Source organism: Labrus mixtus, chromosome 9 (assembly GCF_963584025.1).
Source record: "Labrus mixtus chromosome 9, fLabMix1.1, whole genome shotgun sequence".
NCBI classification, from domain to species: Eukaryota; Metazoa; Chordata; class Actinopteri; order Labriformes; family Labridae; genus Labrus; species Labrus mixtus.
In genome coordinates this window covers 13,052,185-13,066,442 of record NC_083620.1, presented here as the reverse complement: position 1 = coordinate 13,066,442, position 14,258 = coordinate 13,052,185, and the positions used below count along the sequence as shown (strand labels likewise).

The 14,258-nt window shown below is 39.5% G+C and overlaps 2 protein-coding genes across 4 annotated transcripts in view; both read right to left on the bottom strand.

The window, feature by feature from the left end:
* Window positions 1-82: 82 nt before the first annotated feature.
* taf15 (TAF15 RNA polymerase II, TATA box binding protein (TBP)-associated factor) lies at window positions 83-8,693 on the bottom strand. 3 transcript variants are annotated; one of them, XM_061046344.1, is made up of 16 exons: window positions 8,534-8,693; window positions 7,787-7,811; window positions 7,377-7,410; window positions 7,212-7,290; window positions 6,608-6,668; window positions 6,245-6,417; window positions 5,992-6,154; window positions 4,549-4,583; window positions 3,961-3,993; window positions 3,757-3,866; window positions 2,494-2,623; window positions 2,297-2,392; window positions 2,089-2,173; window positions 1,913-2,010; window positions 1,235-1,394; window positions 83-508 (listed from the first exon to the last, which is right to left on the bottom strand). In XM_061046344.1, exons 1-16 carry the CDS (start codon window positions 8,541-8,543, stop codon window positions 469-471), a joined length of 1,332 nt encoding a protein of 443 aa, XP_060902327.1. In that variant the 5' UTR covers window positions 8,544-8,693; the 3' UTR covers window positions 83-468. The 3 variants fall into 3 exon arrangements, with proteins under 3 accessions (XP_060902327.1, XP_060902328.1, XP_060902329.1); XM_061046345.1 differs by having other exon boundaries at window positions 1,916-2,010; XM_061046346.1 differs by lacking the exon at window positions 4,549-4,583 and having other exon boundaries at window positions 8,534-8,689.
* Window positions 8,694-9,162: 469 nt separating this feature from the next.
* The window catches only part of porb (P450 (cytochrome) oxidoreductase b), a 21,018-nt gene continuing 15,922 nt past the window's right edge, over window positions 9,163-14,258 (bottom strand). Inside the window, 6 exon segments of the mRNA XM_061046347.1 lie at window positions 9,163-10,899; window positions 11,267-11,352; window positions 11,733-11,878; window positions 12,512-12,779; window positions 12,891-13,040; window positions 13,221-13,519. Coding sequence (XP_060902330.1) covers window positions 10,755-10,899; window positions 11,267-11,352; window positions 11,733-11,878; window positions 12,512-12,779; window positions 12,891-13,040; window positions 13,221-13,519 — 1,094 coding nt within the window. The 3' untranslated portion in view covers window positions 9,163-10,754.

Here is a 14,258-nt window from a genome sequence, read left to right as displayed (position 1 = left end):
ACACAAAACACAAGGAAAAGATCACAGTTTTTAATATCATTTGGGGGGGGGGGGGGAAGAAAAAAAAAAAAGAAGCAAGAACCCAGTAAAACATTTTATTCTGTTCATACAAAACAATGGTGCGAAGTCTACCTCACAAAAACATCTGCCGCTAGAATCGAGAGAAAATTAAAAAGATGTACAAAGAAATAAAACGAAAAAAAAAAAAAAAAAAAAAAAAAAAATCAGGAAAAACACAAACATTTGACCACATGCCAACAGTGCCAATCAGCCCCAGAGTCCCTTCTTAGTAGCTCAACACACCCATCCCTCGCTCACAGGTGAGCAGGGACGGTTTGGTTGCACTGGCTACAAAAAAAAAAAAAAAGGTAGACAAATCTGAATGTCAGGTCGAACTCCCTTCCCAAAAAACAGATCCCTCCCTCCATGGTGAACAGCAGGGCTGGAAAGGTATTATCTGCGCAGCACTTAGTATGGCCGGTCTCTTCTGTCGTCTCGGCGATCACCTCTGTAGAAAAAGGACAAAGACATCAGTTACCAGGACGGCATTCACTTTTGTCATTGAATTAACCGTAATCATCCAAACACAGACGAGGGTGGAATACCATGTCAGTTTCTCATTCACTCCTCCCCCTACCCTTTCATCTGTAAATCTAACAATTGCCTTTCAATAAAACGAGTCTGCCCTTGCTTAAATGCACCACTTCACCTTCAGAGTCACAATAAATCAAGTTTGAAAAATACTCAAGGGAACAAAGAATTAAAGGATGCAATAGCTCTTGTGTTTCTTGATAGAAAAGCCTTGAAGTCAAGAGAAGGTTCCAATTAGGTTATAGTGGGAACAAACTAGAAAACGGTAAAAGGAAAGCAAGAGTACTCAAATATTTTGAAAAACATGAGCCAAGTGTTGACTGGTAAAGATCCTCTACAATGTAGTTCATCAGTGCAACACCGCAAACACCTCACAAGACAAAAAGGAACAGTTGGATTTCTGATCAACATGCTGTGGATTAAATTCTATACATGGAGGGATTTTTAGCATATGATCACTGAAAAAGTAAACACTGAAGTTTGGTATGATGTACATACTGAACACTTCATTGTGAAATAGGGCCACTACTTGATTCATCTTATGCACACTGCGCCCTCTTCTGGTAATATAATTGAACTACATCAGCAGAGGCCCTCAGCTAATCAAGTGTAAAAGACTCAAATCCAAAAGGCTTTTACTAACCTAGCTCCCATTTTGTAGCCCCCTCCGAATCCTCCTCCTCCACCACCTCCTCCTCCTCCTCCTCCTCCTCCGTAGCCGCCACGGTCTCCCCCACGGAAACCTCCACGACCTCTGTAACCACCGCCCCTGTCACCACCGTAACCACCTCTGCTTCCGCGATCTGCAGGGATACATTTGTTAATGATCAGTACAACGGGAGGTGGTCAACATTACAAACAGTATTCACAGACATGTTCTTCATTAGTAAACATGACATTTCATTCTGTTCATGATTTTGAATGTCATCTTTTAAGGGAACAGACGAGACAGCAGGTGAGCTGTGGAACAATTTTATACAGTATAAAATAGAGGTGAGGAAAAAAATGTAAATGTAAAAATCAAGATTCTAATCTTCTGAAATTTTAAACAGAGTCATAACTATCAAAAAATCGATTTTCTTTTTGGCTAATCTGTCATTCCCTGCTAAGTGCTTAGGCCAGCTCTTTAACTCAGTCAAATGGAGCAGCAAGAAATTCAGCTGGTTTAAGTATGTACTACCGTAATTCAAAAATAGATTGAATCTATTTCCTATTCTGGATTCATGATTCAATCGAATCGTCATCCCACAAATGGAAATCGAATCGTGAGACACCCAAAGGTTCCCAGCCCTAGTACAAAAATAAAGTTTTAAATACTTACCACCACCACCTCCATATCCTCCATCCCCTCCCCCGGGCTTTGGTGATCCACATTTGTTGCACTCTTGCCGCCGTGCAAAATTCATGTTGCCACAAGAGCTGAAAACAGATGATATATAAATTACTTCATGCCTTCAGTTTGATATCAACAACCTTTGTTACATGATGGGCACAAACCTGTTTGGACAAGGCCAGTCTCCTCCCTTAATGTCAAAGTTAGGTCCTCCTCCTCCTCCTCCACCACCACCACGACCTCTGAAACCTACAAGTAACACAATAGAAAGTTTTGAAATTGAGTTGTGTAAATGTTGCTGCTCTGAAATGTTGAGCCTGGGATTTTTAATAATTGCCCTTTGGGCCCTGGAGTTATCAGAAAATACTATACCTCCTCGCCCGCCTCCTCTTCCACCTCCTCTCTGTGTGAACTCTGCTCTGCGGGTGGCAAATGATACTTTGATGGGTTTTCCGTTAAATTCCTTGCCTGAAAAAAAAAAAAAAAAAAAAAGAATACACCACATCAGACAAAAGGACACTTAATAAAAATAAAGTGTAAGAGTAGATAATTTGAAAACAGGCCCATACCATCAAACCAATCAATAGCAGCTTTGGCAGAGGGCGGGTCATCAAACGATACTGTACATTCTCCCTTTGGCCGCCCGGTGGCCTTATCGGAGTAGATGTTGATCATCAGCTCCCCAGTTTTCTTGTTCACCTAAAAGCACAAAATAAACACACGGGATGCTCAGTGCTGGAGTTTGAAAGTAACAATAGTTAACTCTTAACATGGCCTGTTGAAAAAGGAAAACATGTAAGGCAGGAAGACTCCAACTCATTTTAAATAATGTCAACTTTTGATGACATTGATTAGAGAACGGGCCTTAACGATAAGCAAAGATGCACTTACACTGTTCAATAGTGTGAAAAGGATATAAAGTCTTAAGTAAATAAAGCCTAACTGTAGGACTGTGCTCCAAAAAAAAATCAACAAGGCAATATGTTCTCCTTGCAAAGACATCTATCAAAGCAGATGTTAGAGAATCGATACGAGTGCAAAGCTGTGACGACAGTTTTGAAAGACAATTGACCTATGGTTCAGTTCAGAAAAACACAATAGCTCTGGGATTAAAATATTTCAATGTATTTCTAGGCTCTCTGAGGCCCTGAATTGAAGTGTTTTAAGTTGCAGGGCCCTTAATATGCCTCTGCTGTTATTCTAAGCAATATAGAAGAGCTGTTGTAGTGAATTCTGGGTAGGACATGGTCATTATTCAAAATCAATGAATATCACAATATGTATTGTATCGTGGCCTCTGTATTGTGATACGTATCGTTGGGTTCTGGGAAATACCCAGCCCTACTTGACTGTCTTTTGAGACCTGCCTGTTTACACACACACACAGTACATAAAAAATGTTTTTGGGAGAAATCTTTGTTTGACCTTACTGCGGTTAAACGTATTGTCCTGAGTTCCTGCATTTGCTTTGTCTGTCAAAGCACTTTGTAAATGTCTGTCCTTAAAAAAGGTGTTATATAAATAAAGTTATTATAGTTCATGAGATTGAGCCATGCCCAGGTTCAGTGTTTCGTTAGAGACACGCAGATGGCCTTCTCACACCCACTCTTCTGATACGCTAGCTTGCATGTATGGCTACTATCGTTTGTGTCGCTATACGCATGGCATGAAACATGCGCCTTGTGCGTGTGAGATTTACAGGGAATCTGATATAGGAAAGGACCAGTGGAAAATAGTTCCAATTCCTGTCACAAGCCAGACAGTTGGACCACCTCCAGTTACAGTATGATGAAATCCAGCAGAAGTGACATGCTAAGAGAGCAGTTCAGTACCTTGATAATACCAATTTGCTTGAAGAAGTCGCCCACTTCCTGGACTGTGGCTTCTTCTCCAAGTCCCTGGACAAAAATTGTGTTGTTGTCAGAGTTGTCCTGCTCACCAGCTGTGGAAGAAATCAGAAACAAGATGTCAGAAATCATTGGTTTGATATGAAGGTCATCAAGTGGGTTTACGTTCCCTCATGTGATGGATCTCACCTGGTTCATCCCTTGAGCCGTAGTCTTGAGAGCCTGGAAAACAGAGGAAAGGATGGAAGAGAACACTTGAGCAAAGAACCTACAACTGTACGCACTGACACACACAAATTGTTATGTACTTCATCTCTAAATTTCTGGATCATAATGCATTGATAAACAATGTTGATGTTTACAGCTCTCTGAAGGGTGTCTTTATACCGTTGCACCTCATACCAACACCTTGTAACAAGAACAGATGTGTTCCGTTTTCTCTTTTTGAGCTTACACCAGAAATGAAAACCACCAGAGTTTTTCCTTCTTCGTCCTGGGAGCACCTTTGTTATTTACAATCATCCCCTTGTCTTCATGCAACAGTACCATTATTTTACATCTGAGGCTCCATGTTCTTTACCATACAGTCATTTATGAGAAATCCTGCTAAGAATAATAGGTGGAGTCCCTTGGGATCTGGACATGAAAATGGTGGCATTCACTGCACTGACTCTTTTCTTTTTTTTTTTTTTTTTTAAACCCCCTCTCTCTTTTCCTTTTTTACTAACTCAAGTTCTTTCCTCCCACACCGACACAGTTCTGATGCTCGTCACTTACCACCGTAATTTTTGTAGCCACCACGGTCACCACCTCTGCAGAGGAAAAATTGGAGATATGATGGCCTTTCCTTTGTCCCAACTGAGAGCTCAAAGCTCCCCTACATCCCCATCAGTATGCACTCCTGCCAGGGTGTGCGACTATGGTGGAAATGTCTCACACGAGGAATGCGTTAGTCTTTTACATTAGAGATCAATAAACATTCGACTTGGAAGCTCTGACTGAACAATCAGGCAGACGAGTGAAGATAATTATAAGTCACTGGGTCGTCATTTAAAGAATTTTGTTTATTTTTTCCAGGGCCAAATTCAATACCAAGAGCTGGAAGGACAGCTGAATTTTTTTTCCGTTAACACTGCAAGCCAAATTCGTGTTATGGGGTATAGCAACTGATAAGCAATCTTCCACTGAGTGCGTTTTAGAGATCCTTTAACTGAGGTCCAAGTTTTAGTTCAATCACTCTGTACACCTGTAGTATAAAATGTAGATCCATGTTAACACAACACACATGTTCGCCATTGTCAATTATACAACACTTGAATGAAACCTGCTGGATGTGAAGCAGCTGAAGATGTGGCTCCAGGTCTAAGGGGCATCGTTTCAGGGGAGTTCCCATTGTTCAAAAAAACTACCATGAAGCCTTCAGCGCACAAGAAACAGGCAAAAACTAACTTTCTGGCTTCAGAAGATTTGTCTTTTAAAATGCTGCCTAAATCAAAGATCTTCAACTGGTTACAGATGTGCATCTTCTGGAGAACAAAACACCAGGCAAGATATTCCTGTGTCACTCTGCTTCTTGATTACTCTTTTCTTAAGGATCAGATAGTTGATGGTAAGAGGGCCCATATACAACAAAACAAATGATAAGCCTATCAGTGTATACACAATAAATAGAAATCCCTTGTTTGAGTTCCCTTTGGAATTAAAAAGAAAACATCCAATGAGCTTGTTAGAAATAAAAGTCACCTGTTGTGTCACATCAATGACTAAACCTGACCCAATGTATGGGTGCAAAATGTCTTGATTTCTTCACTTAAGACCCCACTGGTAAGGAGTAGATCCTGAATTAGTAAAATAACTCTCATCTAGCCCTAACTGAACCAGACACCATTTACAGCAATGTGGATTTAACACCAGCATGTGGCTTCTATAAAAACGGCGTGAATCCGGCTTTGGAACCAAAAAAAACAAAAACCTGACAGGTGAGACTCCTGGAGTACAATGCAGAGGGGTGGTGAACATTACATGTGTGATCCATAACAACTTTAGATGGGTACAGTTTCAGAAAGAAATACCAAGTTTGTATATGTGGATCACAAAACAGATGAGTGGTGAAAATAGTCTATGTGGATGGTTTATAGTAGATGAGTGGTGATGTGTTGATCATGTTTCATCATTCAGTGTATAGAGGTACCTTGGGGGCAGTGGCTAAACGCAACTTACCCCATACCAGGAGGTCCTCCTCTGCTGCCACGGTCGTAACCACCGCGGTCAAAACCCCCACGATCATAGCCACCACGGCCGCGGCCTCTGTAGCCCCCTCCCCCTTCTTCACGGTCTCCTTGGTCACGTCCATACCGCCCACCCTGACCAGCACCTTCACCTGCTGCAAAGATAACCATTAGATCACAATGTGTCACATGCAAACAATCTGCAGATAGGTCTCTTTACCAAACCAAAATCCAACTATTTGTACCATCACTCCATCTTCCATAACTGCTGCCGCCGCCGCTGCTGCCACGACCGCTCTGTCCCTGGCTGCCATAGGCGCTCGGTTGTCCATAACTATCTCCTGCTGCTGCTCCTCCTGCTCCTCCTTGCCCACCATAGGAACCTTGCTGCCCATAAGAGGATGACTTGTCGCCATACCTTTAAGTGTTTTTGGAGAAATAATTACAGTTCAAATAAAACCTTTGTATTGATGTTATACAAGACTCATTTTCTGTGGATTAAATATCCAACATCATAATGTAATGAAGACACTAAAGGGAAAGTCAAAACAAAATCCCAGTAGTGACATTTTGAGAAAGTTTAGCAAATAGAGATATTAACAACTCACCCAGTTGAGTCCTGTCCACTGTAACTATCATAGCTCGGTTGCTGAGCCTGAGGATAGCCTTCTGAAAAAGTACACAGACAAATCAGAACAACATTTAATAAACTCAGATACCCCCCAATTACTTTCAAACAAATACACTTCTCAACTAACTCTTGTAAAGTAAGTTGCAATTTTGCCAATCAGGTATTATAAACAAACTGGAAAGCTGAAGTCACTGTATGTTGGTTATAGAGGGTCAGCATATTTATCAGTACACAATATCTTAATGTGACACCAAAGTTGTGTGTCAGGTTTTCCATGTTTGGTTTTCATTAGCGGTGCATCAACTTATGGGCTGGACTTATGAAGATTTCCAGCCAGTTCATCTGTGTTAATCAGCAACTCCTCTTAATTGTATCAAATTTTGTGTTTTATAACATTACAAACATTAAGTTGAATTATTTTTTTTTAATTATAGTGCTCTACAGAAAGGCAAATGGAATCTGCCACAATCACAATAGGCAAGAGAGGCATTCAAAAATCAGAAATAGCAAAAAGCCAAATAAATCTTAACATGTGTCTCAAATTTGTCACTTTTCTTTTATGAAATTTACATTTACTATACCTTGTGCTGGGGCTTGCTGTCCATAGCCCGCATAACTCTGTCCTCCGTAAGCGGCACCTCCATTTCCTTGCCCATAACCCTGTGAACCAGAAGGAATCCCCTTAAATATGATGTAAAAGTAAAAACTGACCAGCATGCTTATTGAAACCTGAAGAGTAGTTTTACCTGTCCAGTCGGCGGACCGCTGTATGCTCCATAGCTACAGACACATGAACAAACAAGCAGACATTATTAGGTTTAATAACAATTTGGCTCTACATATCGATTGATTAAATTTATTTCAGACATATCAAATAAAATGAAAAGCACGAAAATACAATAAACAAAAAAACAATGTTCAAATTATTTCACAAAAAAAGAAAATTACATATATTCAATTGATATGCCTGAAAAGGAGTAGGAAGAAGTATAAAACTTATTTAATCCGACCCCTTTTCCACAGCTCAATAATTATTAAATGAAATTCCAGTGTTCCTTATAAGCTCTCTATATATACAATGTATCTATATACAATTTGCTATACTATATTTATGATACATGCGTATGTTATGTTTCAAGGCGTATTAGTTAATTACCTTTGAGAGCCACCGTAGCCTGAATCTGAAAAGAGAAAAAACAACGTGTTGGAAACTTAAAATGCTAAATGTTATAAAGTGTGTGTAGAAACATAAGAGCTTTTTGTTTATTTGACCAGCAGCTGATGTTGCTCGCTGTGAAAACAAAGTGTGTTACTGAAGTAGGGCAGCTTTACGCAAACAGGCCCGTCACCACGCCAGTCTGGTAAAAAAAAAAAAAATGGCGGGTCGATTTTGTGGCTGGGGCTAAACCTTGACACGGAAACAAGCGATCATACGTTTCAAAACGCTGTCTCATGTTTGGTACAGTTTGCTTGAAACAATCTGTTAGGTTTTGTTTTGTTTTTTATATGAATGTATTGCTCCAGATGGGGCGATGTTTCCCGTGTAGCATGGAAACAAATGTTCCGGTGTAGACAAAGACGCATTCAGCTTGCTGCGACGACGGCCTGCTCATCCGGGTATTTCTCCACCGACTTAGAAAACAGTGTGATTACTATGTAGATACATCACTGTTATAGTTAGACTTTAATGTGAACTGTTAGCTTGGAAACATGTCTATGTAAATACAAGTCGGCGTCTACTTGGGTTTGCTTTTAAAATAATGAACTCCATGAAATACACGGAGCCCTGCAGGCCTCGCCGTGCTACACTTGTTTAGCTACATGCTATCCGTCCCACTTTCATTAACCACGGGAAACAATGCGAACACATTTACAACAACAAACAGAGGACGTTCTGACTTACCGGTGGCCATCTTTTCACATTAAGTAAATATAGTTTAAAAAGAACACTTATATGTATATCTTCCGATTAGCTGATAATAAAAAAAAACCCTCGTTATCATCTGCGCAGCTCCACAGCATTGAGCTAGACACACTGCGGTACTTCCCTTATGCAGCTTCTTCTTCTTCTGCCTTTTTAAGGGCTGCTCGCGTTCAAAGTTATTATGTCTCCACCTACTGTTTCAGAAGGGTACTCATAAAAACACCTATACATGTCTATTTTAATATTTACAGTCAATGATGTACAAATATCAAAGTTTTTTTCGGGGGGGAAATAGGCACGTTTGTTGTTTTGTAATAAATCTTAAAATATTACTCTTCATTGTACGTTGTAAATTATGTTGCTGGTAACTGACCTCAACTGGTATGATTTAAGATCAACAAAATATTTTAGATTAACTAGAAAGACCGAAGACATGACAAACACATTGGTTTATAGATTGCTGAATATACTCAGAGTAATACTGATTTTACATCCACATCTAGTGTTAAGAAAACAACACCTGGACATTTCCATTTGATGTACCACACAGGGAACTGATTGTAAATAAACCTAATTGCATTTGCCATGATTAATAACAAAAAGTCACATTTACAGATTATTCCAATTTTATTCATTTAAAAAGGCATGTCTTGATAAATTTGAATTATTACATAATGAAGTGGAATGAATAAAAAAGTGACAGAACTATGTAAAATTACTTTTCATTAAAATGTAAGGATGAGAAAAAGACAACTGTTAAAAGGCAGTGAAGCATCATGGTTTAAATGCTAACTCAAAACATAAGGCATTGTTAAAAAGGCACAGGCTTCATAGTCACTTGTCTCCGGAGCTCCTCAAACTTTCATTTTCACACTTACTGGGATATGAGACATAGTGATGCATATGTAATTGGACAATATAAAGTACTGGGATATGAGACACTAGTCATTTTCTCAGAGTAGTAATGCATATGTAATTGGACAAGGTAAGATTTAACAAAAAAAAAAAAAAAAAACAACAGACAGGGGTGGGTGTCATGTGTCCCAAGTGTTACTGCTGCATGACAGTTCATAATCCTCTGCTGACGGATGCATAAAATAAACAACCCTCAGACATTTCATATGCGTGAACATTTTACAAACATCAGTTTACAGATACATCATTTAAATGACAGAGAGACAGAACATACATGAGCTTGTGTTTTTTCCAAGATTGATCTCCCCCCTTTGCATCACCTTTTATGCCTCTCAAGAGGTTACTGTTTAAGTAGAAAAAAACAACAGAAACTTCTGCATAAGAGGCAAACTTCCTTGTCAAAACATTGAGGTAAACATGGTAGAACCTACAGCATGATGCAAGATACACCAACATTTTCCTCCAAGATTTTTGTTAATGTTTCTTAAACATTTAAATGCATTTTAAGTACTTCAAAAGCAGTACCTGATCACATCTGAGAGGAACTTAAGAAAGCACCGTTTAATGTACAATCTAGAACTGGAAACCGCAACGCTTCTTATAATTAATTATACATCACAATGTTGTCTGCTTTGTTTTCAGCTCTACAATCAAATTGAATGTGATTTATACCTTTTTATTTTTAATCTGCATGTCCACATTGGGGTTATATGATGTACATCTGAAGCAGTGTCTGAACACACTGAACAGATTTACTTTCCACTCAGAGTCATCATCCTTTTATGAAGCTGCACAGCCACAACGATGACTCATTTACATACTAATGAATTCAATCAAAACTTTATATGCACAATTTTAAAGTAAGCTTTCATGATTTTGGAATTTCAATATAAATGGGTTCCTACATCTGACCTGCAAGAAGCATGAGTTGCAGTCAAACACTCAATACCACAAACTCATTCACTTATATCAGAGACTCTGACTGAAACCAGTTGAAGTAACTGTTGAAGGACCCCAGCAGTCACAGGCTGGTGGTCCTGATATCTAACATATTATACATAGGTAATGCTGGGGAAATTACCAAACGGGTTTAATTAACACAACCAGCCGAGGTAGGGTTTGCCTCATCATCTTATGCTACCTGAAGCTCTCATGAACCAGGGTGATGAACAAGTGTTTAATGGTTTTTATATTCAGTCCTGATAATACAAGACATAGAGTAAAAAATTTTAAAAATTTCAAACAACCACTCGAGTAGTGACACTAAAGCAGAGTCTGAGGCTCTTTAACTCCACACGTCTTGTGAGTAGCGTCCCTTGGTCATGAGTTTCTTGATGTAGTCCGTGGCTTGGGTGCGCGTCATGCCTCCCAGCTCTTCTGCGATCTCGTGGAAGGCTGTCTGCACGTCTTTAGCCATGTACCTCGCATCCCTGGATCAAGAAAAAGGATAACTGTGAATGTCTAGTCAACTTCAGTGTTTTTTTCTCTCTTACATTTGTTTTGCTTGTGCGTGCAACTAAAGCTGGTAATCAACAATTTTAAACATTGGCAGTCTAAACAAGTTTTATCTAGCCCACTAGGAGGCACTAAAGCACCAAAGACAATGTTAGTTTCCTGATTAGTCAAAACAAAATGTCATATTTGACATGTTTCAAATAGCAAGATCAATTCAAGTATATTTTGAACACGTTAAACAACTAAAAGTTTTCTTTCCATTACATAAAAAATAGATTTTTTGTTCTTCTATAATATATCAAATCTGATCAGCATGATTTGCTGGATGCTTGTGTCAGTTACCCGCAGACGTAGATATGAGCGTTTTCTGTGTGAATCAGTTTCCAGATGTCCTCCTTATTTTTCTTCAAGAGGTGCTGCACGTACACCTTTAGTTTTTAAAAGAATAAAGAGAAAACAAATGTTCAAATGTGTGTCTTTGAATGTTTGTCTACAGGAAAAAAAGAGAATAAAAGGACAAAAAACAAAGTATAATGTACATCTACTATTGAGGTCACTGTTTAACAAGTCTTCCAATACTCTCAGTAACATAATCAACAGTCAGATATGTTAACTACCATCCAACAAATACAGAGCTTATATTTACAATCAAACCTTGGCACATTTTATGAGCTAAACCATCGCTCTGAAACCTACAATCTTCACCTGGCTTTGCTGTGATTCTGCGTTGCTGTGTATGCTTAACTAACAAAACCCGGAAACCAGGTACTGAAGTTTGTTTCGATCACAGCAGGTAAGAAAGCTGTACCTTCTGATCCTGGTCTCTGGAGAAGGCCACATTAAGCTGTGTTAGAACCCCAGTCTTCTCCGCCTCCTCCAGCTCCTCCTGGTAGATGTAATCCTCGTTCTTATGTCTGCAGCCAAAAAACATCGCCGTCTCTCCAACCTCCTTTCCTTTATAAAGGAAACACAACTTGACATCAGTTATTTTGTATGTGCTGAACATCCCAGTTGGATTTGCATCACTGATCAAGAAATTGTCTGACCCAGCTGCAAAAACATGCATCGAGAAACACTGTGGGTTCTCCCTCTCTTCTTAACAGAACCTCATTATTTGCTCTGTTTAAAGTCTACATGTCTTTATAACAACTAAGGCTATGTTAAGATTGCAGCCAAAGTTCCTCAAACTTAATTCCTGCGCTCATATCTGATTGACTTTTTTTTACACAAGTCTGAACAGCCCAAATCTGTTATCTAAAATGTTCAACTCTGATTTGTGAAACTCTCCTATTGGATCATTAGTCAGATAGAAATCAGACTGTTTGCATGGCACTCTAAAAACACACCTCAGAGTGTAGTTGGCTTCCACTGCAGATAAACTTATTAATGAAACAATTAACAGTGACTGCCACTGCCTCCATGTTTACTTCATTATGAGAGTGCTGAGCATGATGTCATTTGTTTGTTTGTGCATGCAGTGGTCTGTCACTTTTGAAGCTGTTTCTCATTATCCCTCCATCCTTACAGCGGTTGTGATAGACAGACAAACAAACAGCACTCAAAAGGGCACTCGGTGTCTGCAGGTACCTTGCTCTTTGAACCAGCCCCTCTCCTGGATGAAGCCCATGAAGGGAGCGATTCCCGTCCCAGGGCCGATCATGATGACCGGGTTGGTGGCTTTGAATGGCAGGCGGAACTGGGACTTGCGGATGTACATGGGAACAGTGGACTTGTGGCCGTTGTCTGTGACCAGTTTGTTTTTCAGCCAGTTGGTGGCAACACCCTTGTTGGTGCGGCCAGTCTTTGTCTCATACTCCACTACTACAGCACAGATGTGGATGCTGTTGGGATGAACCTACAGAGCAAGGGGGCGTTACGTTAATTCTCAGATCAGGCCAACATTTTCTTAGGTCTTAGAAGGAGTCTAACATTTTAACCTTAATCCTGATATTAAACAGCAAATCACCTTAGAGGAGGAAGCAATAGAATAGTAGCGAGCTTGGAGGCGGGGGAGCAGCTCACACAGGTGGTCAATGGGAGGTTTCAATGACGAAAAGTCCTCCAGGACAGCGAGGATGTTTCTACAAGAATCCAACACCCAACTCTGGTAGAGGGCCTGCAGAGAAGCAGTGACAAACAGACAATAACATCAAGTATCTAAATGTGTGTATGCCCAGTTCAGCAATACGATCATCTAGCTGTGTTTCTATTGAATTTATGGAACGGCTGAATTTTTATTTGTATGAACAGTTATTCTTAAACCACCATGGTTGAATCCTCTCCACATGTAACTTACCTTTCCCTCAGGTGAGGAGGAAGCCATCTTGCGCATATTCTCCTGTTCTTTAGGGTCGGAGGCGTATTGTGCCAGCTCATACAGGACATTGGTGCGAGGAGGGTGTGTGATGTCCAGGTAGTGAGTGAGGGCAGTGCGGTAGGTGGTGGGGCAGGGGAAAGGATGCTTCTTGTTGGACTCCTCTGAAAAAATCAACAGTGATTTTGGGGGGGGGGGGGGGGGAGTTAGATCAACAAATGTGTATCAAAGTTTAATAACACTATAGCCAATTTAGAGCAATAACGATGAATGTGTAGGGAGTGCATCTTATTAAGGCTCACAAAACACATCTGTTCTTCAAGAAATCCCTAAAAACTCACCTCTTTAACACTGCCTACAACCACTCACTCCCATTCTCCCCCTTACATTACTTCTTCATTGTATTGTCCTTGTCATTTTTTGTTTTGTCTTTTGGTTCTTTGAGTTTCTAGAAAAGCGCTATATAAACTCAATTTATTATTATTATTATTATTATAATAACATTACCACTTAATTGTCTTATGAGATTGTAAAATGAACAGTTATTAAATATTTACATTAACACAATAACAATAATTGAACAGGACATTGCCTCAACTATCAATCAATCAATCAATCGTTGTATATGCACCAATCAATAACAAATGTTACCTGAAGACAAAGAGCAGGTAGAAGACCATACTCTTTGTTATATTATATAAGACCATAAGATACATTATGAGTACTAAGCAACATTTAGCAAACCTACAAAGCAAGAAAAAAAAACTGCTTTTAAGAGGCAGAAACCTTGAGCAGAACCAGACTGCTTGATCAGCCGTCTACAGAAACTGTGTTGAGCTTGTATAGTAGGATAGAGGAAGATGCATGAAGAAGGATCGAGACAAACAGCGCAACAACAACAACGAATAAGATAGATTTATAACTACTATGTCGGTAATGATGGTTAAAGTATGTGTAGTATTAGCAGTAACAGCTAAGTATGCTAATAGACTGATCAGTCTAATATTAACATGATCAACT

Coding starts and splice junctions, on each gene's coding strand:
- taf15 (XM_061046344.1), bottom strand. Junction 6,669..7,211: donor ACAGCAAGCCCCAGCACAAG/GTATAGTAAATG, acceptor GTACTTTTTCAG/AAGGCTATCCTCAGGCTCAG. Junction 4,584..5,991: donor GGAGGACCTCCTGGTATGGG/GTAAGTTGCGTT, acceptor TTTCCTCTGCAG/AGGTGGTGACCGTGGTGGCT.